Source organism: Lepidochelys kempii, chromosome 7, assembly GCF_965140265.1.
Source record: "Lepidochelys kempii isolate rLepKem1 chromosome 7, rLepKem1.hap2, whole genome shotgun sequence".
NCBI lineage: Eukaryota > Metazoa > Chordata > Testudines > Cheloniidae > Lepidochelys > Lepidochelys kempii.
Genome location: NC_133262.1, coordinates 29675320 through 29703209, shown reverse-complemented (window position 1 = coordinate 29703209; position 27890 = coordinate 29675320). Strand labels below are relative to the sequence as shown.

Here is a 27890-nt window from a genome sequence, read left to right as displayed (position 1 = left end):
ACCGGACACAGGATTCCAGCAGTGGTCGCACCCCAGGCCCTGACACAGAGGTAACGGAGCCTCTCTTCTCCTACCTGAGATTCCCTTGTTTGTGCATCAAAGGATTTCATCACACTGGGAGCTTATGCTCAGCTGCTTATCCACTATGACCACCAAGGCTTTTTCCAGGGTTACCAATGGGGTTTTTGCTGGCCACAGATGTGGGGGATGGGGAGAGTTCATATCTGAATAACAATTTAGCACATTTTTAAAAACAGAGCCTGCAGGAATTAGTCAAATCCCATGGATCACTGGGAGACTAAGCCCATTTGCACCATCTGCACCCATCTGTACCCCAAAGCACATCCCCACTTTGGGCCACTGACTCCCACCCTCTCACGGCCCAATTGGCTGGCCCCAATTGCAGGTGAAGTTATTCGCTACTGGTAGTAGACTCTCAGTGTGTGAAAGTCATCCCCACACTGGTGACTTCAGTGGAGCCTGGTCAATTTCCACCTGCTGAGAGCCTGCCCCAGAGGGGTCTATGTAAAGTGCCAGTTCCTGGAGTCCCAAGATTACAGGGTTTTGAGTAAAGTGACTTGCTTAACTCACCGTCCCTTTTGGACAAGCTGAACCTTTGCCTAATAGCAGGCATGACTCCACAATGCCTGGCTGGAGAGCCCTGACCACAGCACGGGCTGGGGGCTGTATCCAGGATTGCAGGGACTCATCAGTGCTTGTGAAAATCAGCTGAGCAGGAGCTCCCAGTGCCATGCTGTTGGTATGAGGGTGAATGTGATCCTGGCATGTCTGAGGGACATGGAGCAGGAGCTGGGAGGTGAATCCCCTCTACAGCACACAGCACTGGTGAGACCGAGACTGGATCTTACACCCACATCCAGTTACGACTCTTCCAAAGGCTGATGACAAATCAAGGGGAGCCTCAGAGAAGAACCACAAGAAGGATCCGAGGCCTGGAGGACCTGCCTTGCAAGGAGAGTCTGGTGGAGCTGCATTTAGTTTATCCCAGAGAAGGTACCAAAGGGGCTCAATCCTGGCCTTTCAGCACCTCCACAGGGAGATTTCTTGGAGCTGGGGGCTCATTAATATCACAGACAAAAGCTGAGCAAGAGCCAAGGGCTGGGAGCCAGTGCCTGACACATTTAGCCTGGAACTGAGGGACACATGTTCAACAGGGAGAGGGGACTCACCCTTGGAACAACTGCCCCAGGGATGGGGAAGGGGGTTCTCCATCAAGTGAGGTCTTTCAATCCAAACTGGATGTCTCTCTAAAAGCTCAACTCCAGCTTAGCCAGCAGCTCTGGGTGGGGTGCAGGGATCCATGTGGGGAAGTACCCAGCCTGAGTGATTCAGGAGTCAGGATGGAGGATGAGAACAGGCCCTTCTGGCCTTTGAATCTCCCATCCATAAATCCTGTGGCAGGGAGTCCTGCAGCTCACCCACTGACTCTCATACCAATCTCCAGGGAATCTAGTTCTTTGCACACTGCACAAGGAAGTCTTGCATGCTGCACATGTTCTCTGAGATAGGGGCTCCCTTGCCTGGGCACTGCCCCCTTGTCCTGGCACCATGGGAGCTGCAGGGAGAGATGGAGAGGAGGCCTGGGGGGAGGGCAGTGGAGCCAGTCTCACTTCTCTTACCTGAGCAAAGGAGTCCATGGGCAGTCAGGACCAGCCATTCTGCCAGGGGCATTAAGGGGAACTGAATTCCTATCCATCTTAGGGACCATCTCCAAAATGCAACAACATGGGGGTTGGGGGGGGGGGAGGGGAAAGGAAGGAGGCATAGTCGGACTTTGGTAATGCAGAGCTGAGACACCTTGCACCCCGAAGGGTATTGGAGAGCAAGGGGAGTGGGGATTGTAGGCACAGAGGGGGGGCAGGAGGCACTGGGGATGGTGTCGGGGGGTGCAGGTTGGTAGGAGCAGGAGGCACAGATTGGGGGGTTGCAGGATGGCACCTGGGCTGGGGGAAGAGGGTCAATTAGGAGCATGATATGTGGGTCGCACTGAGGGGGTGAGGTATGGGGGTTCCGGGGGCACATGCAGGTAGCATAGGGGGTGAAGTGCAGGGACAGGAGGTGTGGGTTGCACTGGGGGGTGAGGAGTGGGGGTTCAGGGGACACATGCATGTAGGATGTGCAGGTAGCACTGGGGTGCAGGGCATAGGGGGTGCAGGGACAGGGTGGCACTGGGGTTGCAGGGCCCCCGGGCTGAGTCATAGCAGGGGATGAAGGTGGTGCAGAGGGAGAGAGGGGATCACAGGAGTGGGGAATGTCAAGAGGCATAAGGGGCGCAGGGCACACGTGAGTGAGAGCAGGGTGTGCTTGTGTGTGTGTGTGTGTGTGTATGGCGGGCAGGGGGGCACACTGGCTCTGGAGCACAGGGCTGCAGTGTAGGGTGGGTGGCACGAGGGGATGGGGCAGAGGGGTGCAGGGAGGGGAGGGGTGGGGGCACAGGAGACCCCTGGGGTGCAGGGGACATCAGGGCCCTGGGTTGGGTGGCAGGGGAGGTGGGCACCTGGGTGCACTGGAGGCGGCGGAGGGTGGATGTGGGGGGGCTCTGCCTGGGCGCAGGGGAGTAGGGCTGCGGAACCGGGGGCGATGGTGTAGCCGGGGCGCAGTGCTGGGCAGGGGAAGCTGGGCACCGGGGCAGGAGGGAGGCGGCCCCGGCGCCGCGGGCAGGGCCCCGCCGGGGGAGGCGGAGCAGGCGCACGGAGCAATCGGAGCGGGGCGCAGAAGATGCACCAGGCGGGGAGGCGGCTCCGCTCTCGGGCCGGGGCGCGCTGGGTCTGACCCCGCCATGGTGCCCGCGATCCCGGCTGCCGCAGCCCCCAGCAACAGCCATGCTCGGCGAGGGGGCGCTGCCCGGCCCGCCCGCCGCGGGGGACCCGCACCGGGAGGAGGTGAGCGCTGGGCCCGATCCTGGACCCCCCACGCGCAAGGGGTGGGGTGCTCTCCCCTCAGGGGCTAGTTGCGGGGGGGGGAAGCGCTGCTGGGAACTCCCCCCCCACCCAGGACAGACAGGCAGGGCGTGGGGGGGTGTTTGAGTGTGAGTGGGGGGGTAGGCAGCGTTGGGGGGGTGGGAGGTGGGGGCAGGGGGTAGGCGGGGCTGGGGTACGGGGAGACAGGCGGGGTTGGGGTGTATGGGGCTGTGGACGTGGGGGTCACGGCGATTCCCCCGCTCCGTTCCCCCGGCATTTCGGTAACTCGTTACCATGTGGAGGGACGATGCACCGGAATCACCGGGGCTGGATCGGGCCTGGGGGACCCCGTTGGCCCGGGGTGTGGGGGTTGCTGTCGGGCCCGTCGCGGGGAGGCGGGTCGGGTGCCGGGCTCTGCATTGCAGCAGAGCGGCTGGGGCTGGTGGCGGCGTCTCTTGCTGGGGCTGGGTGTGGGGGGAGGGGGAGGGACCGTGAGGGGCTCGATCGGGACAAAGGCAGAGATGGGGGGAGGGCTTGCTGGGGCTGGCATCCCCCCGGGCCAAGCGTGAGGTGGGGAGCCCTTGTTTTCTCCGCCCCCGCCAGTCCTGCAGGGAACACCGGGTGTGTGTGTGGGGGGTAATCGCAGAGGCAGGAGGAGACGTGCGGGGCAGTTTCGATCCCTGCGTCTCCCCCCATCACATCCCTGGGCCCACCCCTCCATTCCCAGCTCTGGGAGGTTGGGGTCCAGTGGCAGGGAATGGGGGCTGGGGTGTTGGCAACCCCGACTCCTGGGTTCAGTTCTCAATTCCAGGAGAGGCCTGGGGTCTAAAGCAGGGGGCAGTGGGAACCAGGACTCCTGGGTTCTGTCCTTGGGCCTGGGAGGCAAGTGGGGGCCAGGCAGTTAGAGGTGAGCAGAGGTCCAGGACTCCTGGGCTCTAGGCCCAGTTCAGGGTGGGATCTAATGGGCCAAAGCAGTGGGGGTGGAAGCCAGGACCCAGGGGTTCTATACCCAGCTCTGGGAGCGGGAGGGACATAGGGGGTAAAGTCGGGTGGTTAATTTAGCCCGGAGCCTGCCCATCCCCCAGTGAGCTCATTGGTGCTGATGCATCTGCATCCCTCGCCCTGCCCTGCCCCCGGGAGTCCATTTGTAGTTGGCGTTGTGCCTGGTGCCCACGAGATGCTGATGAGGTGGAAGGCGGGTGGGGGTGGATTAGATGCTCGCTGTGGGCACAGCTGGGCCTTGTGCCAGAGGGGCCATCCCCTTTCCAGCCAGGAGCCTGCTCACGGGCATTCTGACTGGCTAGTGCTGCCTGGCCTGGGCCAGCCCTTTCGATAGTTGGAGGTTGGAGAGCGGGGTAGGGGACAGGTGGCCTTTCCTCTCCAGGGGGCAGCAGCTCTGGGCGGCTCGGGGGGGACGGGACGGGCGGGCGGGCGTGGGGGGAAAGGAAACGGGACCTTCCCCTGTTGTGGGGCATGGACGCTGATCCAGCCTCAGGCCGAGGGAACAGGGAAAGGGACCCAGGGCCTTTCCCCACTAACTGTGTTTCTCTCTCCCTGGAGCAGCAGCGCCCCCTCAAGCAGTCCCTGAGCAGCTCCCTGTGCCGGGAGTCACACTGGCGGTGCCTCCTGCTCACCTTGCTGATGTATGGTTGTTTTGGTGCCGTGGCCTGGTGCCACCTGTCCAGCGTCACCCGCCTGGCCTTTGATGGAGCAGCCCGGGGAACCTCCACCGTCTATCACGCCAGCCCCTGCTCCGATGGCTATCTCTACATCCCGCTGGCCTTCCTGGCCATGCTCTATCTGCTTTACCTGGTAGAATGCTGGCACTGCTTTGCTCAGGCCCGGCGCCAGCCCCGGGCCAGCACGGCCAGCGTGCACCAGCTGGTGCAGCGCATGCAGCAGGCAGCGCCTTGCGTGTGGTGGAAGGCGGCGAGCTACCACTACGTCCGCCGGACGCGCCAGGTGACCCGCTATCGCAATGGCGATGCCTACACCACCACCCAGGTGTACCACGAGCGGGTCAACACCCACGTGGCTGAGAGCCACTTTGACTACGCGGCCCACGGCGCGTGCGCGACGTCTCCAAGGAGTTGCTGGGCCTGGCTGAGCATCCGGCCACGCGCCTGCGCTTCACCAAGTGCTTCAGCTTCGCCAGCGCTCGGGCCGAGGCTGCCTACCTGGCACAGCGGGCACGCTTCTTCGGACAGAACGAGGGGCTGGACGACTACCTGGAGGCACGAGAGGGCATGCGGCTGCAGGATGTCAACTTCCAGGAGCAGCTGATGGTCTTCCCTGAGCCAGGGCGCCCTCCCTGGTTCGCCCGGCGCTGGGCCTTCTGGGCAGCCTCGCTGGCGCTTCTGTCCTGGCCGCTGCGGGTGCTGGCCGGGTACCGCACGGCCAACGTGCACTACCATGTGGAGAAGCTCTTCGGTACCGAGGACGGGCCCGGCTCCCTGGAGCCCCCTGGCTACGGCCGCCCCATCCCACGCGTGGCCACGGTGGACATGACGGAGCTGGAGTGGCACATCTGCTCCAACCGCCAGCTGGTGCCCAGCTACTCAGAGGCGGTGCTGATGGATGCGGTCATGGCAGGCGGGGCTTACCTACGGGGCTGGCAGCGCTGCCGTCGCACGCTGAGCAGCAACTCACTCCCCTCTTGCGGCACCCGGGCCCTCTACGCCCGCCTGCCCTTCAGCCGCAGCCGCTTCTCGCTGGGCCGCGGCATCTTCCGCAGCCTGAGCGGGGGCGGGGCAGAGAGGCAGCCCCTGGGGAATCCACCCTGCTACCACGACGCCCTCTACTTTCCCGTGATCATCATGCGCAGTGGGGAGACGTGCCCCCCACAGGGCACCCCGGGCACAGCGGCTGGGACGCCTCTATGAACTCAGTGCACGGCCAGGAGCGTGGATGGGTGCCTGGAGACAGGAGGAGAGCAATGCAGCTACCCCTGGGGAACAACTGAACCCCCTCCCCTGCCCCGGGGACCCCAGTGCTCGTGGCACACAGGCCCTGGCTGAGGTAGAAGTAGGGGAGCTACTTCGCAGCAAAACCAGTGTGTGCATTCAGCTCTCCAGGTGTAGATCCAGTCACCCACTGAGGGCTACGGGGTCAGGGCTGGATTCTGATCTCAGCTCCTGTGCGTAGAATTGGATTCCAGAGGTTAGACTGAATCCAGGGCTGGGACAGGGACATTGACAGGCCTGTGCAAAGGGGGAGCCTAGGGCAGAGGGCAGCCTTCCCCAGATGTGCCAGATATGCAGGAGGGGATGAAGCTTCCTTTGGAGGTGACTGGGGCTGCCCTAAATCCCTGATAGTTGGAGGACTTTGATACTGTGGGTTCGGTGCCTCACCCCTCTCTCCCCGAGGCTGTGACCCCCATGGCAGAGTGAGGCTGGGGGATAGTTTAATTTCCTCTCAAACCTTCCCTGCAGGGTATCTATTCTGCCCTGGCACCCCTCTCTCCCTGAGGCTGTGCCAAGGGGCTGGTGGTTAAATGGTGCATGCCCAGGGAGGCCTGGCTGGAGTGAGCGTGACAGTGAATAAAGGGACACAAACCCACAGCAGAGTCTGGGTATGTGGCTGTGCAGGGGGGGGGATGAGCCAGGCTGTGTGCGCGTGTGCAAGGGGGTGGGGAGTCCCCTGCTGGAGGAGCTAAGCCCAGACTAGGATACGGCTCTGGTCCTGGCCTGAACTGTGCTGTGCCCGCATGCAGGTAGCCCCCTGCTGCGTCTCAGCACCAGGTGAGGGAGTCCTGTGTGAACAGCCCCCATGCCCCACCCAGAGGCAACTGGCACTCAGCACTGCCCAGGACCTGCAGAGACTCTATTGCAGACCCTCCTGGGGCAGGGCCCTTTAAGAGTGAGTGGCCGCTCCAAGGCCTGGGGGTAGCACGAGCCACTCTGGCAGGAGCAGATGGGCTCAATTGCTCAAGTGCCTTGCCTATGGGTGCTGGAGCCATGAGCTGATCCGCTCTGGGGAATGGAGCGAGCAGTACAGGGCAGCCCGGGAAATGGAGCCAACTGATATAGCAGCCCTGCTGATGCCCCTGACTGCCAGCCTGCAGCCACTGCTATCCCAGCCCTGAGCTCGGCCCCCTGGACTCAGACTTTGGGGCCAGCACTGACTGCAAGGGGCACGTGCCCCCTACTGAGCCCCTGTCCTGCTCCCTCCAGCACAGCACCACCTACCACTGCCCTGGAGCACGGGGGTCAGCCCTCCAGGCCTGCGCAGTAAGAGTGACAGACACAGCTGCTGATGGAAGCATTAGGGTTTATTGAGGGACTGACAGATGCAGGTGCATCTTGAGCTTCCGCACTGGCTCCATGGGGCCCAGGGCCTGCTTTCCTGGAATGCAGGTCAAACGGTGCAGGGGTGGTGTGGAACAGGCAGGTTAGAGCCCTTAGTCAAGCCCTCACTGAGCCCTATCAAGGCCCAGGGCTTCCCCATCCCTGTCTAGACACTGCATGGCCCCAAGCAGTCCAGACCATTGTCCTGCTGGCTTCAGCCTCTCTGGGAACATGAACAGAGCCAGCTCAGCCCCTGCAGAAGGATGGAGCACTAAAGAGAGGAAATCACTCACTCACTCATGCCAGGGGCAGAGCCAGGAATTGAACCCAGGATGCCTGATGCCCAGCCCACATTCTAACCCATTAGACCCCACTCCCCTCTGGGGCAAAACCCCAAGAGTCCGTGCTCAGCCCCCGGAGGGGAAACACAGCACCGTGTTCTCGAATGGAGGGGGTGCTTTATACCCCGAAAATCTGCTGGAGATTCATCCTGAAGTCTGATTCGGGGGGAGCCCTGAAGAGCCCCCCGCCCTGCTCTCCCTGCTGCTGCACCTCTTACTCCCAAGGTGGCTTGTTCAGCTGCCTAGCCCCAGTGCTGGGGATGCCGGCGAGGGGCGGGTTAGTGCCCACGGGCAGGGCTGTGTGTGTGTCCTGGGGAGAACTGGGCTGAGACCCTGCAAACATGCCTTACACAAGGTGGATCCAGACCAGAACTGGCACCCCTGGGAGGGGAAAGGCCCCCTGTCTCACTCCCAGACCCGCTGCCCCAGGGCTGGATTGGAGCCAGCCCCCCTAGCGTGCAAAGGGTCCACGTTAAATCTGCTTAACTGCCCTGATGCCCGTCCTGGAGTTGGTGCGCTGAGGCTGCAGCTCTAGCTGTTTCTTGCATAAAGGGTGGGGAGGGGGGGCAGATTTACCTGGTGCATGTGTTGGGACGTGGGATGGGGGCGGGTCAGAAGGTATCTCAGCCCCCTGAGCTGTCCATCTTATCCCCAGCTGCCCATGACCCGTTGGTCTTTGCTGCAAACCTGGCACCCCTAATGCCCTGGCTCCTGGCCCTGCCACCCAAGGGGCATTATTCCTGCCCTGGCAGCTCTAGGAGCACTGTCTTGCTGCTGCCCCAGACACCCCCCATTCTGGGAGCCCCTGGAGCCAGAGAAGGGCAGGGCTGGGGGCTGTGCAGCCCATCAGTGCATGCTGGGATAGGACGGCAGGGCCTATGGGCACCACCGCGATGTATACCATGCAGCTCAGCACTGCTGTCTGTACCCCACCCATCTCTCACCTGCTCAGGGACAACTCCTCCTGTGGCTGCCAGCTGGATCCCCCTCTGAATCACAGTCTTCCACGTCATCCCTGGGGGAATCCATGACTCCTGCCTGCCCCAGCCAGTTCCTGGTGTCTGATGTCTGCCATCGGATCCTTCGGCCTGCTGGTGGGGGGGCGCACTGAGGCTGGGGGCTGAACTGGCCTCCACAGGGAGGGGGCATCACTCGGGCCCATGCTGGCCTGGCACTCAGCCAGGGGAGGCAGGGTGGCCATGCTAGGCTTGGATGGTGAATACTTCTAGAACCTAGGAGGGAAAATCCTAAGTGAGCCAGAGAAATTAAAGCCGCATTAACAGCAGAGGCCATAATAGAACCCAGGCATCCGGAGCCTCAGCACAGCCCCTGACCTTCCAGACACCCAGGAGCTCCTGTACCACCCTCAGAGCCAGGCAGCCTTTATTCCTGTAAATGAAAGGGTCTCACCGCCCCCCCACTTTCCCCGGTATTGAACTCAAGTCAGCTCACTCCAAAACCTCGGCTGTGTTTGGGCGGAACCAGGAAACCGCAAAGAGGAACATCATAAGTGGGATTCGATTGGTCTTTCAGCCCCCCGGGCTGCTTCCTGCAGCCTAGCGCCCCCCACCAAGCCCCTGCCCTGCAGCCCAGTGCCCCCTACTGAGACCCCTGTGTGTCTCACGGACATCTCCCATCCCCTCCATGCTGAAGGCTGGGGCAGGATCCCATGTCAGACCCCAGGGTGGGCTTGTCCCCTCACCTGTTCTTGGTTGAGGCTGCCCAGTCCTGCTGGTGGTGGTTGCTGAACCAGTTTCTCACATGGATGGGGGTGAGGCCTGGGGCAGGTGGCACTTGCAGGACAGGCTGGAGTCCTTCTGCGTCAGCTCCTGGGGACAGAGATGGGGATGGGTGCCAATGCAGGAACAAGGTGGTGGGGAGTCCCCTGTGCCCCACCTCAAGGAACACCCCTCCCCCCCCAAGCAATACATGGTCCCCTACAGAGTATTCCCCATCCTAGGTGGGATCATCTCCTACAGTCTATTCTCTCTTGGGGGGGGGGTGAGGTGGGGGACAGGATCATCCCCTCCTGTGATGGACAAAGCACATGTAAGTGCCCTTAGCACTAGAAGGGCACTTATAGTTTTACTATTAATCAGGCAAGCTTCCTTTGAACCGGGCAAGGATAGTCGAGACTCATTTGTCATTAACTTGATTCATATTGCACTTTTCCTCTATCCGTTGCAAATAACTCTAAGGCGGCGTGGACGAGCCCTCCCCATCCCCCCAAGGGAGGAACAGACTGTACAGGGGATGATCCCACAGGATAAACATGCCCATTTTACAGATGGGGATCGATGTACAGAGGTGTTACGTGATCTGCCCAAGGTCACATAGTGAGTCAATGGCAGAGTTGAGACTAGCACCCAGGTTTCCTGACTGATGCCCTGTGTACTTAGAAGCAAACGTCATTGGGAACATGAGTGAAAATATGAATTAGGACTGACTGCGCCTAATAAAGCCAACTAAGCCGTGGGTAAACGGCAACAACAATGGGGCTCTCGCGCCCCCTCTCTGGCTAGTCCTCAGAGGTTTGAGTCAGCTATGGTGCTTGCACTTACTGTATTTAGACTGAGCAGCAGAGGCCCATACTTCTCGAGCCAGTTTACTTGCTGCGCGGCTGTCCCCAGCCAGGGGCATCATGTCACATGTGCTTCGAACAGCAGGGTAATGAATATGTCGTGCAAGACCAACACGGACTCCCAGACAATAATTCCTAATATGGGCCAGATGCTCACGTACAACCGAAAGGAACAGCCCCCCAGTCAGTGGGGGGTACACAAAGGTAGCTTGAAGCACTCCTGGGGCTGCTTTGCCTACACCTTTGGATCCAGGTGATAGGAGCCTGTCCTCCCCTTTGGGTCAAACATGGCAGAACTCCCCTAACACCTGCCATTTTTGTATGATTTTGACCCAACATGACAAAAGTTTCACACCCACTATGCAAGTGTGCTAGGCCACGACACGTGGCCTTGGCTAGCGCCGTGTTTCAGCCTTGGATCCAGATGCCGAATGCTAGCCTAAGCCTAAGCCATAAATCTCTTCCTCGGCCCGCAACAGCTCTGCTTATGAAGTCACATTTCATACCACTGTCATGTGTTGCTTGACAGGGTTTGGCTGTATTTGTGGCTCCCCGTCTTCCACCCTTCTCCCCTGTGTTTCTCCCAGGGGGCTCCCTTCCCTCCAAGTACTTAGTAAAATGCTGGGTTTCCAGGCTCTCCCAAGCTCTTCTCATCCCAGTGCATTAGTACAAAGGAAAACCCAACTTAATGGCACATGCACACGAATGAGGTCCCCAGCACCACCTTCTAAGTAGGGCTCTCGTTCCCGTTGTAAGGCCCCATCCCTTCTGGGGGCGTCTCACTCACTTGTAAGGACTGGGGTTGAGTACTCCACACCACTAGGATACCCACAGCATGCCAGTCGTAGCGCCACTCTCAGGCAGTCTTATTAGACTGGGTCCTAATGATCACTGAGCCACGTGGCTGAGTGAAAGGGTATTTTACGAGGGCCGGCAGGAAAGGGCAGAGGTTGCACCCCCCCGCAGCACAGAGGCTTAACCAGTTACATTTCAAGTGAGCAATAATGGGTTTTCCTTGGGCCAGTCCAATGGAGAGTCAGGGCTCTTCAGGGCTGGGGCCTGGGGTGCCCTCTCCAGTCCTGTCTCTATTCAAGGAAAGAGGAGCTTGCAAGTTTCCAGGCCAGCCAGATCACCTAGTGTCTCTCATTGGGCCCCTCTGCACTGGCTCCCTGTCCAGCTGCTGCCGCCCCATAAGCTGCTCACAGAGCTGCACCCAGCTGCTGTAAGGCTGGCAGTCACAGCCTGTTTGATGTGTGGGTCTGTGGACAGATCCTGGAGATTCCACTCTGCATCCAGGTTCTCTACAGCTCCTAGCTTGTCATGCGGCCCCTGGTCCTGCCTCCCAGATCCTGTTCACTTGCTGGTTCAGGTCATTTCCCCTTACCTGTCCAGGAGGCAGGACTGATGGGAGTTATGTTCCCCTACTCACCAGCTCCATCACATGTTCTTTCAGGGTGAGCGCCTTCGATATTTATCTTCCACAAGCAAAGGAAAGTTTTCTCACAAATGAGTGATGCTGTCTCTGCCCATCAGTGAGGAAATAGTCATAACAAATCAGCTGGCATGTGTTACACTTTTATATTGCTATGCTGGAGGCTGGGTGAAACCTTGTTGAAGCTGGTGGGTGTGACAGCTGCCTTTCATTCAGGATAAACGTAAAAAGCAGTTAAGCTCCTTTTGGCAGAAGACAGCTGAAACAACAGGAGCCACTCCCCAAAACACCGGTAACACGCCAGGCCAGTCAGGAGCTGAGCTACGAGGGCCGAGAGGTTTCACAGGGGGGCTGAATGCAAAGGTAGGCAGCTGGATAATGTTTTGGTGAGCTGCATGTGTGAGAACAGGCACAGTGGCAACACCACAGAAGCACACAGAGAAGGCAGCAGAAAGCCAAGGACGGCCAGAGACGTACTTGGCACATGACCCTGAAAGAAAGCGGAGAGGGGGCTTTTTGGGCAGACTGCCGGCTGGAAAAAGAGGCTTGCCAGACTGAGCAAGGAAACGGTTTCCTAGTTGATTCCTACTGTGGTCAGAGAACCAGCACTTCATGTGCATTCTTTGTACATAAACAGGATTGCCCCACAGAAATACCTTATCCATCATCTATTTCTCCTCTTCACAGAAACAACCCACAAGACCCTGCATGTTGGCTAACCACTTGGGTCGAAAGGGCTAACGCTTTACTAAACTCCCACTGCTGAGAACTGACATGGTTCTTAAGAACATAAGAATGGCCATCCTGGTCAGAGCAATGGTCGATCTAACCCAGAAACTATGGAAAACGAAGTCCTTGGATTTGAGATGCTCTTGTCTCATTTCTGCCAAACAAGCAGCAAAGATCAGAGTGCTGTCTGTAATTTACAGGAGTGTAAACTGGGCCCCCAGATTCCTTCCCCTGCTTCTACCCTCAAAACTTGGCTTAATGTGGTGGTATCTGGATAGGGCCAAGCTGTAGGGCAACAGAGTATGACTAATTGCCAAAGCAGAGGGCAAATACATTTGTGGCATTTAGGTATTGGCAGTTCGGGTAGTTTACTCTGTGGAAACAGAAAGCTGTTCTCAGGAAGGCAGAATGCCTGGGTGAAGTAGTAAAGAATCAGGAGGCCCAGATCCTCAAAGGTGTTGAGTCACCTAACTCTCCTTTTCTTTTAATCAGAATTGGGTGCCTAAATACCTTTGAGGATATTAGCCAAAGTTCCTTAGTATTATCTGAGAATCCGACTCATTTTCCTGACTTTGAGCAGTTAACTTCTACATGCTTTAGTCATCTCAGTTCAAACAGGGCCTCACTGAAAAACAGATGCAGTGAACAATTTCCCTGGGTAAATACATGTCAAATTACAGCACCATTAGAAAGTGGGGAGTCAGAAAGGGAACCAGTTCTGATGGGCCCTTGGGACACGCCAGTCAATCACTGAAGTTTTCCTGTATTTTTTTTCCCCCTTGTCTCTTCTTCGCGTTTCCAAATCCATGTGGAAATCAAGGATTATTTCCTGTGAATCGATTCTGATTCGGACAGACGATACGAGGGTAAATCTTTTAGTGGTTTCACATGTCACCTTTTTGCTGTGTGGGGTCATTTGATTTTTGATAGCTGATTGGGCAAGTGTCTTTTATACAGATGCTATGTGTTTCTATGAATGAGCTGTTTTAAAATTAGTTATTTTGACCTTAACATTTCAGGGAGCAATTTCTTCCCATCAGATTGCTGGGAAGTAGACCAGTTCCAACTGGTACAATAAGAAATTGTACCAAGACATCCCATCACTAGGGATATGTCATCCTTCCAAGCTAGTTTTTGGAGTCACAGAACTATGTAGTGTTCACAAATCCCATTTCCTTGTAACAGAACCATAGAAATTAGAAATGAAATAGACCTACTGCATGTAGTCTACTTCCTTGGCAATGCAGGATTGAACCTCAAACACTCAGGCTTACTTCCATGTTCAATTCAATTTTTTAAAAAAACTCTCTCCTAGCGACCGTGATGCCTGCACTAGCATGGCACCACTATGCCACACCAGGGAGAGAGCCCTTGTCTAATAAACAAGGGTAGCACAAGTGTTCTGTGTGATTATGGCAAAGATAATATTTTTGCTCTGGAATTTCTTTTCCATTGCTTCTCAGCTCCCTCTTTCACAACATTCAAGTCAATAGAACTTTCAGGACCAATGCTCAGGTGGTTCAAAATTAGTTAAAAGCAGTTCCAGCCTCCTTAAATATCGCCAAATAACAAAAAGTATTCTGAGAGGCTGCAGAACCTGTTGGTGCCGGATGTTCTAGAACGGGACGGGCCTCCCCACAAAAGATCAAGAGAGATCTCTATACATTCACTCCTCCACAGCCCAGTCTCCTCTTGGCCTCCCGCCCCCCCCAAAGCCTCTCTCCCTGCACCCACAGGAATGTGGTGGTGTTATTTTAAGAGCTGAGTGGAAGTCAGAATTTCTAACATGTCAACATTTGCTTTTGTCTCAAATTGGGACAAAAAGTTGAAATTTTTAATGTTTTTGAGGAACCAAAATTCTGAAAATTTTCAATTCAGAAATGTCTAGTGTTTCATTACTACTTTTTTGATAGAAAAGAAAGTCTGACATTCCCAAAATTGAAATATTTAATTTTGGTTTATTGAACTGACCCAGAATGCTTAGTTTTGAATCAGTTCAATATTAAATTGCATTTTTCCATGTCACATTACCTTATGGGAGTTGTAGTTCAGAAGTCTGTTGCCCCCATTCTTCCCTATGGGCTAGGCTCTCTGCCAAGATGGCATCTCCCATAATGCACCCAGAATCATACGACTCCCATGATGCACCACACAGCTCAATCAGTAGAAAGTCCACATTGCATTATGGGAGATGTAGGTCCCCAGGTATACTGGCCCACAGGAGAGAATTGGGGCACAAACAACTCCTATAAGGCAATGCCTTGATAAGGAAATATAGATTAATATTGTGTTGAACTCATTTAAAATGAAACCTTTTCAGGTCAGTTCAAAAACTGAAGTATTCTGATTCATTTTGAACTGACCCAAAATGAACATTTCATTTTGATTTTCCAAATGGAAAGTACAGTTGCTGGAAAATTGAAATTTTCAATGGGAAACATTTTTCCATTTTCCACAAAATCAGAATTTTCCTGTAGAACATTTTGATTTTCCAGAAATTGTATTTTTCCATCACAAAATAATTCCAACAGAAACTTCCCCAATCAGCTCTACTGTTCTGCAATGCAGCCATGTTTGTTAAAGCTGTGTGTAGAAGAGAGAGGATGGCCAGTGGCTGTGCAGAGATGCGCTGGACCAGCTCTGGTTATTTGGACTCAGAGCCTGTAAAGTGCCATCTCTTTCTTTCAGATAATCCAGCTGTGAAAATTAAATGACCAATCAGGAACTCTGGAAAAAAGTTACTAGAATCACACATGACCAAAACAGTGTTATCATCTGTTCCTACATTGCACGTTAGCGCTGTACTGGAGAGGATAAAAACACAACTATCCCACCAGCCATGGCACACGGGAGACCCGCCTAAGCATGTCTCTCTCCCCCCCTCACTGTTACAACAGACCCCAGAATATTCATGTGAAAATGAGGGTTCCTCCTGTTGCCTGTAGTCAACCAGGTCAGCTCCAAGATCTACTGATGCAGCTGACTTATTTTGTAAAAACGGATACATTTCCAAACATATTAAAAAGGCTAACAAATGCAGGTTGCAGAGTCAAATAAGTCCCAAACTTGGAAAATTAAGGTTCCAAAGCCCCATTGGATTTGTAGAGTTTTTGTATAAGAACATACGAATGGCCCTACTGGGTCAGACCCAAGGTCCATCTAGTCCAGTATCCAGTCTTCTGACAGTGGCCAGTGCCAGGTGCCCCAGAGGGAATGAACAGAACAGGTAATCATCAAGTGATCCATCCCCTGTTGCTCACTCCCAGCTTCTGGCAAACAGAGGCTAAAGACATCATTTTCAAAAGAATCCACCATTTCAGCCACCATAAATAGTGCAAAGGTAATTGTTAAAGCATCTAACTTCCTTTATAACCTCCCCCAGAATCCAACCCCTACCCCAGCGAATTCACCCCTTTCCTCAGAAAAATTTCTTCTGCTGAGATTGCTAGAGTACCTGGAAACAGTCCTGGGAAGAACGGAGGAAAGAAACAGCATTTGGATGTTCCTTTTTGGCACAATAGCCCTGATTCAACAAAAGTCTTAAGCACACGCTTATATCTCTCAGAAACTATACGAATCCAAAAAGGGTTTGAAGATGTTTTTTCTTGAAGTCAACATATGCACCCCCTTGCTCAAATGCTTTGCTGAAGCAGGGACTTGTGGCAGGAGGCTTGATTGTGGGTGTTAAGGTTCTAAAATAATATCTCCTCTTAACTGTCACCAAAACTAAATTTGCTGTCAAATGAAAGCATTGGTTCTTCCCAGTACCGTGTTCTACTGCCTCTCTGGAATTACAGAGTGACTGTCAGCAATGAAAAAAACACAAAATTCCAAAGAGATGGGCGGGAAAAGCCTTTTAAATAACAAAGCACCATTTTACAAGATGGTAAGTGTAGAACTTTCCTATAAGAGTTTGTGTCTGAAAGAGCCCTACACATTCCCAGTTTTCCTTGTAGCCTCCATTGAAATCCAAGGGTCAGCCTTCCATTTGAGAGCTTCCTATGAAACACATCAGCAGTGATATCTTTGCCTTCAATCAGTGATGGCTGCAATATTCTTGAGCCAGCTCACGTACCATGGGGATTGGAAACCAAGGCCAGGAAAGATTGGGATCTCCTGCAAAGCAGTGTAGTCAAGCATCAGCAACAAGCTACTTGGTGCTTTTACATATTAAACGGCTTCCCTCTAGATCACGGTATCAGACCTTTAGGGGCTGATTTTCGTAAGTGCACATCCAATCAGACAGCATGTTTGAGCTTCCTATTACCAGCTTGCATGTGCAAACACCTTCTGTGTGCAAATTAGACATGCAGTTCTGAAAGCCGGGGCTGCTGAAGCTTTTGATTATATGATGAGTTGACAAAAGTAGGTCAGGTGGATAGATATACCGAGGAAACAATGCGTCCTTCCTTCATTATATCCCTAGATCCATCCCTCCGCTTCTTACATGCTTTGCAAGGTGCTACATGAAAGGCCCGAATCAGTGCCCTGGAAGCCAATAGAAGGCATTTTCCATGCAGCAAATTGACTAACTCTTGCCTTAAAAATCACTAATACTTTCTGCAGCTTCTGTTACCCTTAGTGTAAATCTGATCATGACTGAAACAGCGACACACAGGAGACTCTGGCTGAAGCGGAAGCAACTCCTACCCATTATTCCTTCTCAGCAGTATTTAGGTATTTACTGTGAGTTCATCTCCCCTTGGTCACTACCCCTCTCCCTCCCGCCCCGTGGTGGAACCTGGGTGTGTTTTGAAAGTTTCCTCCTCCGAACAAATCCTATTGTCCTTGTGTCCCCACTTTTAAAGCCCACCTGTATGTAACATTCCAAATCTGCCCCTACAAGCCCTTGCCCAGAGGCACCTTGTTTTTGTTGCTAACAAGTGAGAAGTCTCTGTCTGACAGACAGCTGCCAGTTTTGCACCCACGCTGACTAGACGATTCTGGCTGTTCAAATGCTGGACCCAAAGCAGCATGGTATTCGAGAGGTGGCTATCCAAGGAAGCCATGGTTTAGGGTTAGGCATTCCAGACTGGGAGTGCATTGGAAAGGCAATATAGGCCAGAGATCTAGGGGTGGTTCTCCAGGTGCAGGAGATTGGAGAGCCTCTATGCAGCTCAGGGAAGGCAAGAGGGGAGCTGGCATCAGAACCCAACTCCTGAAGAGTCCCATGGTGCAATGGGCCCCAGAGAAGACCTGCTTTGGGTGTCAGTTTGACAAGTAGCTGCTGATGTTGCCATGTGGATATCAGGTGGTGAAAGGCGAATTGCTACAGCAAGGAAAGTCGCAGGTTTTGTCAGTGGGTGTCAAGGAGGCTGTTGCTTCCCTCTTCCGCCAAGCCAAGGTGAAAGCTCCATTTGGCTCCTCAGGTGCAGTGTCAAACCCAGCTATACCTGTTCTACTCCTGGCCAGAGGATGTTGTGAAGGCCAAGACTATAACAGGGTTCAAAAAAGAACTAGATAAGTTCCTGGAGGATAGGTCCATCGATGGCTATGAGCCAGGACAGACAGGGATGGTGTCCCTAAACTCTGTTTGCCAGAAGCTGGGAATGGGAGACAGGGGATGGATCATTTGATGATCACCTGTTCTGTTCATCCCCTCTGGGGCGCCTGGTATTGGCCAGTCGAAGACTGTATATGGACTAGATGGACCTTTGGTCTGACCCAGTGTGGCCATTCTGATATAGCCAAGCATGCCAGGCACTTGTTCTCCGCTACCGCTAATTAATACTTGGCATGTGCATAGAACGGCTTATGAAAAGATCTAAGTGCTTAACCAAGGTAGGTAGAGCCCTTCCCCCCATTTTATGGAAGGGGGCACAGCAAGGATAAGTGATTTGCTCAGTGTCACGAGGCGAGCCAAAAGGTATAGTTGGGAATAGAACCCAGGCCTCCTGTTGGCCACACCCAGTGCACCAACCACTACCCCTCACTGCCTCAGTGGGTGCTGAACTGTGACATGAGTGTAACAGGAGGCTAGTCATTCTCAATGCCACTTACGTATCACCTGGAAGAAAGTACCGTTTGACTGCCTTTCCCCAGGCAGAGCCTAAGCCTTGTGTTTTAGTGCTGGGTTTGTAATCAAGGCATCTCACGGTTTCTCCTTTTTCCATTTGCTTATGTAAACCCTGAAATGTCCACTCTTGTGTACACGGTTCTTGACTGCATTTGTGAGACTCAGGGAGAAAAGCATGAATGAGCAGTCTCATCCTAACACTGGGCTGCATCCAGTGAGACACATTGAGCCCTGGGAAACTACTACCAAGGCTGGCGGTAGCAAAACAGAACCCACACCTAACCGGGAACGTCTGGGAGTGGGTTGCTACATCCAATACCTATTTGTGTATATACCTCGTGAGTCTTGTGGGATATGAGGGGGCTTTTCCAAGAGCCCTGCTTTTGAAGCCAGTTCCTGATGCAGAACATTTTAACAGTTAGAGTTGGAGCCCAGAGGCTGAGTAGCTGACGGGTGTCATTTCCTGGAGCCTAACTCCGGCAGCAGGAAGGGTTTTCAGCTGGAACTCGAGCCCAGGTACATCAGCTCCATGGCTAACATAAGGGGGAACATTCAGCTTGCTCTGCACAGGGTGGAGACACTGAGGACACCGGGTCCCTTAGGAAGGCACCACTCAGGAAACCGCTCATTTTTTGCAGGGAATCCCACGCAGCAGATCAGATGGGATGAGCTCAGCTATTCGTCTCCATCTGGCACTTTTTAGAACATCTAATTTCCTACTGTAATAAAAGCAGCAAATGCGTGAGCCACACTGCAGAGCTCCCTGGTCTGAGCAGCACCTTGTACAGCAAACTAATGCCAGGAGGACTCTGCAGAAAAACCAGGGCTCCACCAGCATTCCCAGCCAGCCTGCTACAGGAGTGTTAAGAAGCTGTTTGTAGGGAGCACCTGCTCTCCCAATTAGGCAGGGGCTTGTAGGCCAGGGGCTTCCCTTCAAGAATTCTGAGAAGCCCTGCTCAGCTCAGAGGGCCAAGCAGGAGTGTGACGGACTAAAGAGGGTTAGACCACAGGGACGCTGCTGCACGCCGCACACAGGGAGGAAGATAACCAAGGGCTCACAAGTGGTCATGCAGTGGGGAAGGCCCAGTCCTTGGAATGTCGCAGGAGCCAGCGAAGCCATTGGGGAGAGCACCCATTAAAACTGTAAAGAATAAAAATACCCAGCCAGGTTACCAGGCAGTGATGTGTTGCCATACTCACTGGAAAGCTGTCATGACGGGAAGAGCAGGTCTGTGAGATACATACTTGTCCTGTGTGGAGTGTGCCGGCTATTCCCACAGCTACTCCATGGAACTGCATAGGAAGGAGTTTCTTATTCACTGTGCTTGATGGAAGTGAAGAGAAAACCAGCTAGAGGCCAAAAATCAGAAGGGAGCCATAAGAATGTGTCTCAGACCCTTTAGTCTTCAGCGAAACTCTTACAGAATTATTTACACCAACCACCCATGTGCAAGGGAGTCAAAGCGGATCTAACATGCAGACAAGCCAGCAGCAGGTAAGAATGTGTAATTTAGAAGCAGCCCCCACCATCTTACAGCTTCCTGGTGTGCGTCTCAGATGAGCTTTAATTCCCTTACACCTGGGCAGAATAGCGAAGTGTCAGGATCACACATCCAGTCCATTTTGGAGCTATGTTTCAATTCCAGCGTAGCCTACAACGTGGTTATTTGCAATGCGGCTTCTGTTAAGACTTTTATCCTGTAGGACATGGAGGTGTTTGGCTTTAATGGTTTATTGTGCCAGGGTATCTAATGCAGGCTGATTTAAATGAATGGCTTGTACCTTCCGTCTCCCCAGACTGTCCCCTATTCCAGATTCTTTTCTCTCCCGCAGCCGTAACGCCTTGCGGCTTGGATTTCAGGGACCTAACGGCTTGGAGAATGATGGCAGCAAAGGGTTTTATTGTTGAGAACTGAAGTTTGGAAAAGACAGGGCAGGCGACACCACTTCCCCACACACCATGCCCAGATGCAGCCGTGTGAGAGGAGATGACAATGAGTGCAAAGCATGTGGAAAATGGGACTGCATGCTTCCATGGTGTGACACATGGCCAGAAAGGGGTTAAGCATCCTGCAGGATAAATTACCCAAATTCAATCTTTAGGGACATATTGGTAGATGATGTTTGTGTTTTTATGCATGTACATACATATTGTTAGAGGTTAACAACGTAATCAAACCATTCTGGTCTATACTCTGTTCATCTCTCTTTGAAATGTATAGCAAATCACCTGTGAATGGTGGAAAACAGGCAACTGCCTTATGCTAATCCCTGTAGCTAATTACTGGTGATGCTTAGGAAATAGGTCTACCTCAAAGTCTCCATGATTGCCTATTGTTCACCTAAGGACTCTGAGCTGTCAAAAGAAGGCCCGGAACTGTATAAAGATGTCTTGGGTCCTGAAACTTTCTATCTCAGATCTGCTTGATGCTTCATGCAGGGGTAGCTTAAGTCATAAGACTGAGATCTCCAGTCCCATCTGGATCACCCTGAATATGAACACTGGACTATAACCTATGGCCTAATTCTGAAAGAACGCGTTGCAACTACAAAGCTCACCATCTCTACTATGAATCTGATCTGAGAACTATACTCATGTCTGTATGTATATTGATCTTTTAACCAATACTTTCTCTCTTTTCTTTTTTAATAAATTTTAGTTTACTTAATATGGATTGGCTGTAAGCATGTATTTGGGTAAGATCTGAAATATTCACTAACCTGAGAAGTAATATGTCCGATCCTTTGGGATTGGTAGAACTTTCTTATATGGTGAATAAGATTTTCAGTACTCCTCATCATATTTGACTTGGGTGTCTGGGTGGAGGCCTGAGGCTGGGTTGCTTTAAGGGAACTGTATTGTTGGCTTCTGGGTACCCAGTAAGATATTATAGAAGCCGTTTTGTGCTGGTTTGGTAAATCTAAGTATTGGAATATCCACCAGCTTTGGGGATTGTTTGCCCCATTCTTTGCCATTGACCCTAGCTGAGTAACTTCAGTGAGGCTCCCTGGGACCCCGGTCACACACGGTATCAGAGAAGAGAAGGTGAAAGGTCAGGGACTCTAGTTAGAATCCAGACAGGAAGCAAGTGCATAACAGCTGGAGTGTGGAAGAGTTTGGGGCTACCAGCACTCTTTAGCCTTCCCCAGTGAGAGCACTAGAAAGTCACCCAATTGCCACGCACTTCAGTGGCTATCTGCAGCCTCATGAGATAAGTGCTACAAACTCATTTCTACATCACCTCCACCCAGGGGACAGTCAGAAGCGGTCTTCAGTGACTCAAGAAAGAGAAATCACCCACCACATAATTTTAGCATGTCCTCTGTTGAAGGCACTTTTAAAGTATTTTACGAATTGCTCCAGTTAGTGGCTCTCTTTCGGAACATTTTTAGATTTAAAAGTAGAAGAGACCTGACACCTGTATTTACCTCTGTCAAGAAAATGCAGCTAGTCTATTCAAAAAAAGAAAAAAGCCAAGTAACAAGCTTATTCTCCAGCAAAGTTCACTGTCGATTTCTCTTACTGAATTTCACCAGTTTTAAAAAAAGAATATTATCTTTATGAATTTCATTTTGTGACTTGGAGAAATATAAATGGAACTGGTTCTCATTCTAGTAGAATTGGAATAAATATGCCTATTTTTGTTTTTTGAAAATTAAATTAAATTAAATTATGATTCACTCTAGGAAGCAAAAATAATGTGAAAGTCAGGCCTCTGTGGGGGTGTGTCAGGCATTTGTTGCCCCCTGCTGGAGCCCTGACACCTTGGCCAACCCCACCCAAAGGTGTCCTTTTGGGGAAAAAGAGCAGTGAGTTTAGACCTCCAAGAGCTGCCTAGAGAGGCCAGCCAGGATCAGCTGTGGGCAGAACTCTGGGAGAATTGGTCTTCCAGCAGCTAGAAGAGCGGGGAGCAGACAGAAGCCAATCAGGGCCTACGAGGCAAGGTAAAAAGGGCTGGTGCGGCTTCCTTCAAGTCACTTGGACTAAGTGAGCTGTTCTGGGTGAAGCAGGAATGGGAAGGCAACCAAAAAGCCCAGCCTGGTCGGGGCCTAGCTCTGAGTGCACCTTTCTGAGTCAGCGAAAGGCTGTCTGTTTACATTGTGGAATGCAAAGCCCAGGTGGCCTCGAGCTGAATACCAATCTGAGTGCTGTAACGTGATAAAGAGCTTGCTTGTGAGATGCTCGGCTGGTGCAGGTGAAGCCGGGGCCTCACCCCTTCTCCTCTGCAGGTTGCTCCTCAGAGCTCAGATCTGAAGTCACAAGAGAAGGGAACAAAATCCTTTTCCCCCAAAATATTTTTCCTTTATTTTGCATAACATTTGTGTTTCCAGCTATAAATAGAAAAGCTTAGAAAGATGGTACAAAATTGTGCAGAGTGGACCAGAGCGGTACAGAACTTCTCACGTTACATCATTTCACATCCTCCTCTTTGTCCTCCTTAGCTGACGTAGGCCCTTGTGCTTGGCACTGCAGCTGAGCTGGTCCCGCATCAATCGGTGGCATTCTCATTGTCAGAATCTAAAAAACAAAACCGCCACAGCAGATTACAGACCCATCATGTACTATAGGAACTAAATCTTCATTAGAAGGTGCCTGTCTGCTGTGGGCATTTTAGGTGTCTTATGGAAGCAGAAGTCAATCACCCAAGAGAAGAATGACAACGTCCATTGCAGCATGCTGAAAGCTCTCTCAAATGCCAGGATATTTTAAAGCTCCTGTATAGAGGGCCATTCAAGCACATCTAAGCCATTCAATTGGGACCCAAGGTTCAGGGTGCAACCTTTCCCCTAACTTCTATATCACAATGGCCAGGAGTGTTCCAGTCCCTCAGGAGGTGGTGATGGGGGAAACCAGAGAATGTGTCCAGAACTGGTGTCAGTGGATGGAAGGAGAACACTGGATGGAGATTTCTTATTGTACGAGGGAAGTGAGTGGGAATCTGGAACGTGCTAAAATGGTTGTTTGTTTTGAATCCTGAGTTATCACCACAGAGATCTCGGTCAGCTCAAAGCAGCAGGAACAGTGTCGCATGTTACTGCAGCATGATTCGGAAATGGCGCTTTTGCATTGGTGGGGCTACCCATGAACAAGGGGCTTCCTTGTTCCATGCCAGGTTTGGCAGCATTGTTTGAATTGGCCCTAAAGAAAAAAGGCCAAGTCCATGGCCCTAAGAAGACCTGGACTGCAGAGAAGGGGATAAACCAGGCTGGGAGAACACAGGGTCTGAACATCATCCTACAGGCCCTCCTACCTTCACCAGTGCAAGAGGGTGGGTAGGACACAATCAGTTCGGTAGGGCCCTGGCACCAAGTTCACGGAGCTTTAAAATGTCATGTTCAAAACAAACTCAAAGCATGCACCTACAGGCGAGCACAGAGCAACACACAAGCAGAGACACCTTTCTCCACTCCCTCATTGTGGTTCCACATATTCTGCGTTAGCTAGAGTCACAGATCAACCCTTTTTGGTAGCCTGCAGCGAAGTGCACTGAAGTCCTCCCGTCTATATCACAGAGACATGCACCGGGGTTATCAGAGCTGCAAGCACGTTTGGTTTATACAAGGCACAAAGTCTGCGGGGCTCTTTCAGTATAAAATAAGACTGATTGCTCTCTCTAAGACTGTAGGCTCTTCAGAGCAAAGGAAAGACAAAAGGATAAGGGGGAAGGGCGTACTGTACAAGCAGAATGATTCTGTTGATGTATGGTATGGGTCTCGGTTCCCATGGTGTTTTATATTAAATCCACTCTCTCCTTTCTCCCACCCATCACTTTAGCTGCTCTGACCTGCCTGGACATGTGTCACTAACCCACTTTGAAAAGTAGTAAAAGCTGCCTTGACTGAGACTGACGGTCATTCTTCCATCTGCTTCTGACCAAAGTCAAATTCTGCCTGGACTTGGATTCACCGCAATACCTGAACAACTTCCCATTAACAGTAATTAATGCCACTTTTCATCCACAGAGCTCAAAGTGCTTTAACAAAAGGTGGGTGAGCATTATGTCCATTTCACAGACAGGGAAACTGAGGCACTGGGAGGTTATGGGACTGGCTCAAAATCACATAATGAATCAGTTGCAAAGTCAAAAACAGAATCCAGACTTCTGCTCAAACCACTAGCTGAAGCCTATCCCACATCTCTAAGGACACTTCTAAATTTGAAAGCCATTTCAAAGCCTACAGGACAGAGACTGAGACCTCAACATCTGACTACATCCTTATTAACTGCATAAAGGAGTACAGGTAATCCAGTAACCCAAACCTTGTGCCGGGTGGGAAAAGGAAAAAAAAAATATTTTATTTCCCACAATATCCAGTTGCCGCTGACAGTCTGGATGGAGAAGGAAGTAAACACTGAAAAGGGATCTTAGACGGGTTCTTGAAGAAGCTATCAGCCCTGCAAAATAGAAGTCGAAATCCTGATAAATGATTTTTCACAATATGTTTGTCCTGCTCAATATACATTGCTCTTCACCAGCATGTGCACTTCCTGTTTGGTTAGCCCACTGCAGAGTGGCCTTTTCCCCATTTCCTACACATCTCTTTGGCTGGCAGGCTGGGTTAGACCAGCATTCTGTTACAGCAGAGGGCCCCAAATTGTGGGGCATGCTACCCAAAGGGGGTGTGGAGGAATGTTTGGGGGGGGGAGGGCGGTGGCACGTGGCCTGGCGCGTGGCCCGGACCAGCCCCCATGTTGATGCTGGAGGGGAGGGGAAGGGAGTGCCACTCATCTCTGCTCCTGGCCTCGACTGCTGGCCCCGTGCCTGAGGCCCAGGTTGCCAGCTTTAGCTCACAGCCAGGGCTCCATTCTCAGCCCTGTCCCTGCCCCCAGCTGCGGCCCCAGCATTGGCCCCCTTACTCCGGTCCACGTCCTCCCACCCCTCCCGAGCCACGGCCCCCACTCCGGGCCCTGGGGGGGATGGGGCAGACAGCAGTAAGGGTGGTGTGACCCTGAAAAGTTTGGGGAACACTGTGTTACAGTCTCTAACTGACGACACGGAGATTTATCAATGTGTTGCAATTGGGTACATTAAAAATCCAGAGTCTGATTTTCCACTGCCATGCAGAGTGTATGGTGAATGAGCAAGAGAGAACAGGTCCACTGGGTTTACATGCATGGCAAAGCTTTAGTGAGAATTGCATTTTACCTTATCTGCCCCAGATCATTCTTTAGCAGAAAACACTATGCAAGTAACTCAGTAAATATAAAAAGAAAAGGAGGACTTGTGGCACCTTAGAGACTAACCAATTTATTTCAGCATAAGCTTTCGTGAGCTACAGCATCCGGTGAAGTGAGCTGTAGCTCACGAAAGCTTATGCTCAAATAAATTGGTTAGTCTCTAAGGTGCCACAAGTCCTCCTTTTCTTTTTGCGAATACAGACTAACACAGCTGCTACTCTGAACCCTTCAGTAATACAGACTGTTTCCCCATTTTTGTACTTGGACAAAGACTTGAATGGTATTTTCTACTAAAGAATGATTTGCAGCACATATATTTATTGAGCCTTTAAGGCTGAAATGTCTCCCAAGCTGAGCCCCACTACAGGGCGTTCTGAGAAAGTAGGGCAGAACCACCAAAGCCCAGTACTGTGCTGCTAAAGGCACACTCCCTTGTGTTGTAAGTTTCTTCATGTCTATCAACAATCTCAGGGAAAGATGTGGATACAGGATCTATTGTGGCAACTCAGTACTGCAGGTCTGATCCAGGGGCTGGAGGTAGACCTAATGCTGCACAGCGGATTGCAGTGCATAATTCTTCTCAAAGGATGGAGGATCTACCCTGGAGATTTCTTATCCCCAAGAGATCAGCGGGGCCCTCTCTAACGTGGGACTATTCTAGCATGTTGAATATACACTGGTGAATCCGTCTGCCAGCAAAGTAAACGAATCCAAGCTCCTCTCACCCCTCCACAAGCGTTGAAATCACCAAGAAGAATTCACAGGGGCTTCACGGTTACAACCGAACACTGCTGGAAGCTTCCCTGACATGCCCAGTGTTAGGGTATTTATCAAGAAAAGCCTGAAGACTGACTATGCTTTGCACATAGAAGATCCAAATGCTTCAAATGCTCAGGCCTCCAGATTCCAAGTCTGGAAGTCATTCTAGGAGAAAAATTCTACATTCAAGACAGGATCTAAAAGAGGATCGTCACTGCAACCCCGCTACATTACAACTGGCACTCTGAAAAAAGAAAGAGGGACCAGGAAGTTCAAAAAATGAGGCCAAGTTGTTATCCAGCCAGGTTTCTAATGCTGTACATGCTAGATCAGACAGACTATCCAAAATCAAATCCCAGATCCATTATTTACAATGGATTTATTTGCCAACAGCACCTTGAATAGTTTTATAGCACATCCAAATCCCTTTTAGCACCAAGTTCTTTGATTACTGACACCAACCTGTTTGGGTTTATCAGGGCTAGCACGTCTTTCTCCTAACTTCAGTGAGGAGAGAATGAACAAGGATCAGGGTCTAGAACTTGATCTCCTGGAACAGAAGAGGAGTTATTTATCGGCCTCTGCACATGAAGCTGTTGACACAACAAAGCCGATCAAAAAGTAGCCAATGAGATAATTGCTCACACCAGGCCTCATCTACACAGCCTCAAAAATTTCACATCTAAGCTCATCAGGAGTCAGACTCAAGAATCTAGGCTAGGAAGTCATTTTAGCTGCCTCAGACCCATTCAGGAGCAACACCACAGAAGGCCCAGAATAGCCATGGCCCTTGTAGCTCTCTAGAGAGCTGTACCACCCTGGCTTCATAATTGCAGGCCAGAGTCCAGGTTAAAAAAAAAAAAGGTATAAAAAAATCTAAGATTAGAAATAAAAGACTCAATAAATAATATAGAACATACTAGAACCAAACGCTCCCAGCACCATCTGGTCAGCCTTGTTTGTCCCTTTGTCAGCTCCCCAATCACACAACAAGATATGCATCCCCTATTGACAATGAAAACATTTGTGTGTACACACAACTGCCTCCTATGCAGAGAGACTTACTACACAATTCATCACACACAAACTACTCCAACACCCAGCATCTTCTACCAATGGTGCTGTAAGTCTAGGGTTTAAAAGGGAAGAAGGATTCAGGAAACCTTACAAGTTATTATTTAGGTCTCAGCCATGAACTATTTAGTTTGTGACCCCTACCTCATGGCCAATCATTTCAATAAGAAATACCCAACTGACCTCAGCGGGAGGGCAATGATTCAGGAACTCTGCAGGTTTTTGCCATATATATTAGTTTACAAATGGCACCTGAACCCTGCTGGACTAGACCTGGAACCTCTGCTTATTTTGAGAAAGAAAAATCACATTGGACTCAAAGCTTTGAAAAACTGGGAAATCCGATTAGAACTTTTCATGGGTGACTTGCAAAGATGCTGGAAGGATGGTCACTATTCTATTCAAACACCACCTATGTACAAACACTATTCGGGGGTTTCAGTCCTAGTCTGTGGGGTTGGTTTTGTAGGTTCAATACATCCCATTGTTTTCTCCAGTGAGAATACTGCACAGGAGAATCTTTACCTTGCCGAGATAGGGGAAATTTAAGTCTCCAGCAATTCAACAAATC

The 27890-nt window shown here is 51.7% G+C and overlaps 2 protein-coding genes across 9 annotated transcripts in view; one reads left to right on the top strand and one right to left on the bottom strand.

The window, feature by feature from the left end:
• The first annotated feature begins 2608 nt into the window (after nucleotides 1-2608).
• TMEM151A (transmembrane protein 151A) lies at nucleotides 2609-6479 on the top strand. The gene is given in 3 exon segments (XM_073351613.1): nucleotides 2609-2903; nucleotides 4485-4988; nucleotides 4991-6479. Coding segments are annotated over 3 exon segments (1377 nt in total). The 5' UTR covers nucleotides 2609-2843; the 3' UTR covers nucleotides 5804-6479.
• Nucleotides 6480-22584: 16105 nt separating this feature from the next.
• The window catches only part of WNK2 (WNK lysine deficient protein kinase 2), a 171632-nt gene continuing 166326 nt past the window's right edge, over nucleotides 22585-27890 (bottom strand). For 2 of the 8 annotated variants that reach the window (XM_073351599.1, XM_073351585.1), the window contains one exon: nucleotides 22705-22825. In XM_073351599.1, coding sequence (XP_073207700.1) covers nucleotides 22797-22825 — 29 coding nt within the window. In that variant the 3' untranslated portion in view covers nucleotides 22705-22796. The other 6 variants (XM_073351597.1, XM_073351588.1, XR_012159824.1 and 3 more) reach the window with 5 other exon arrangements.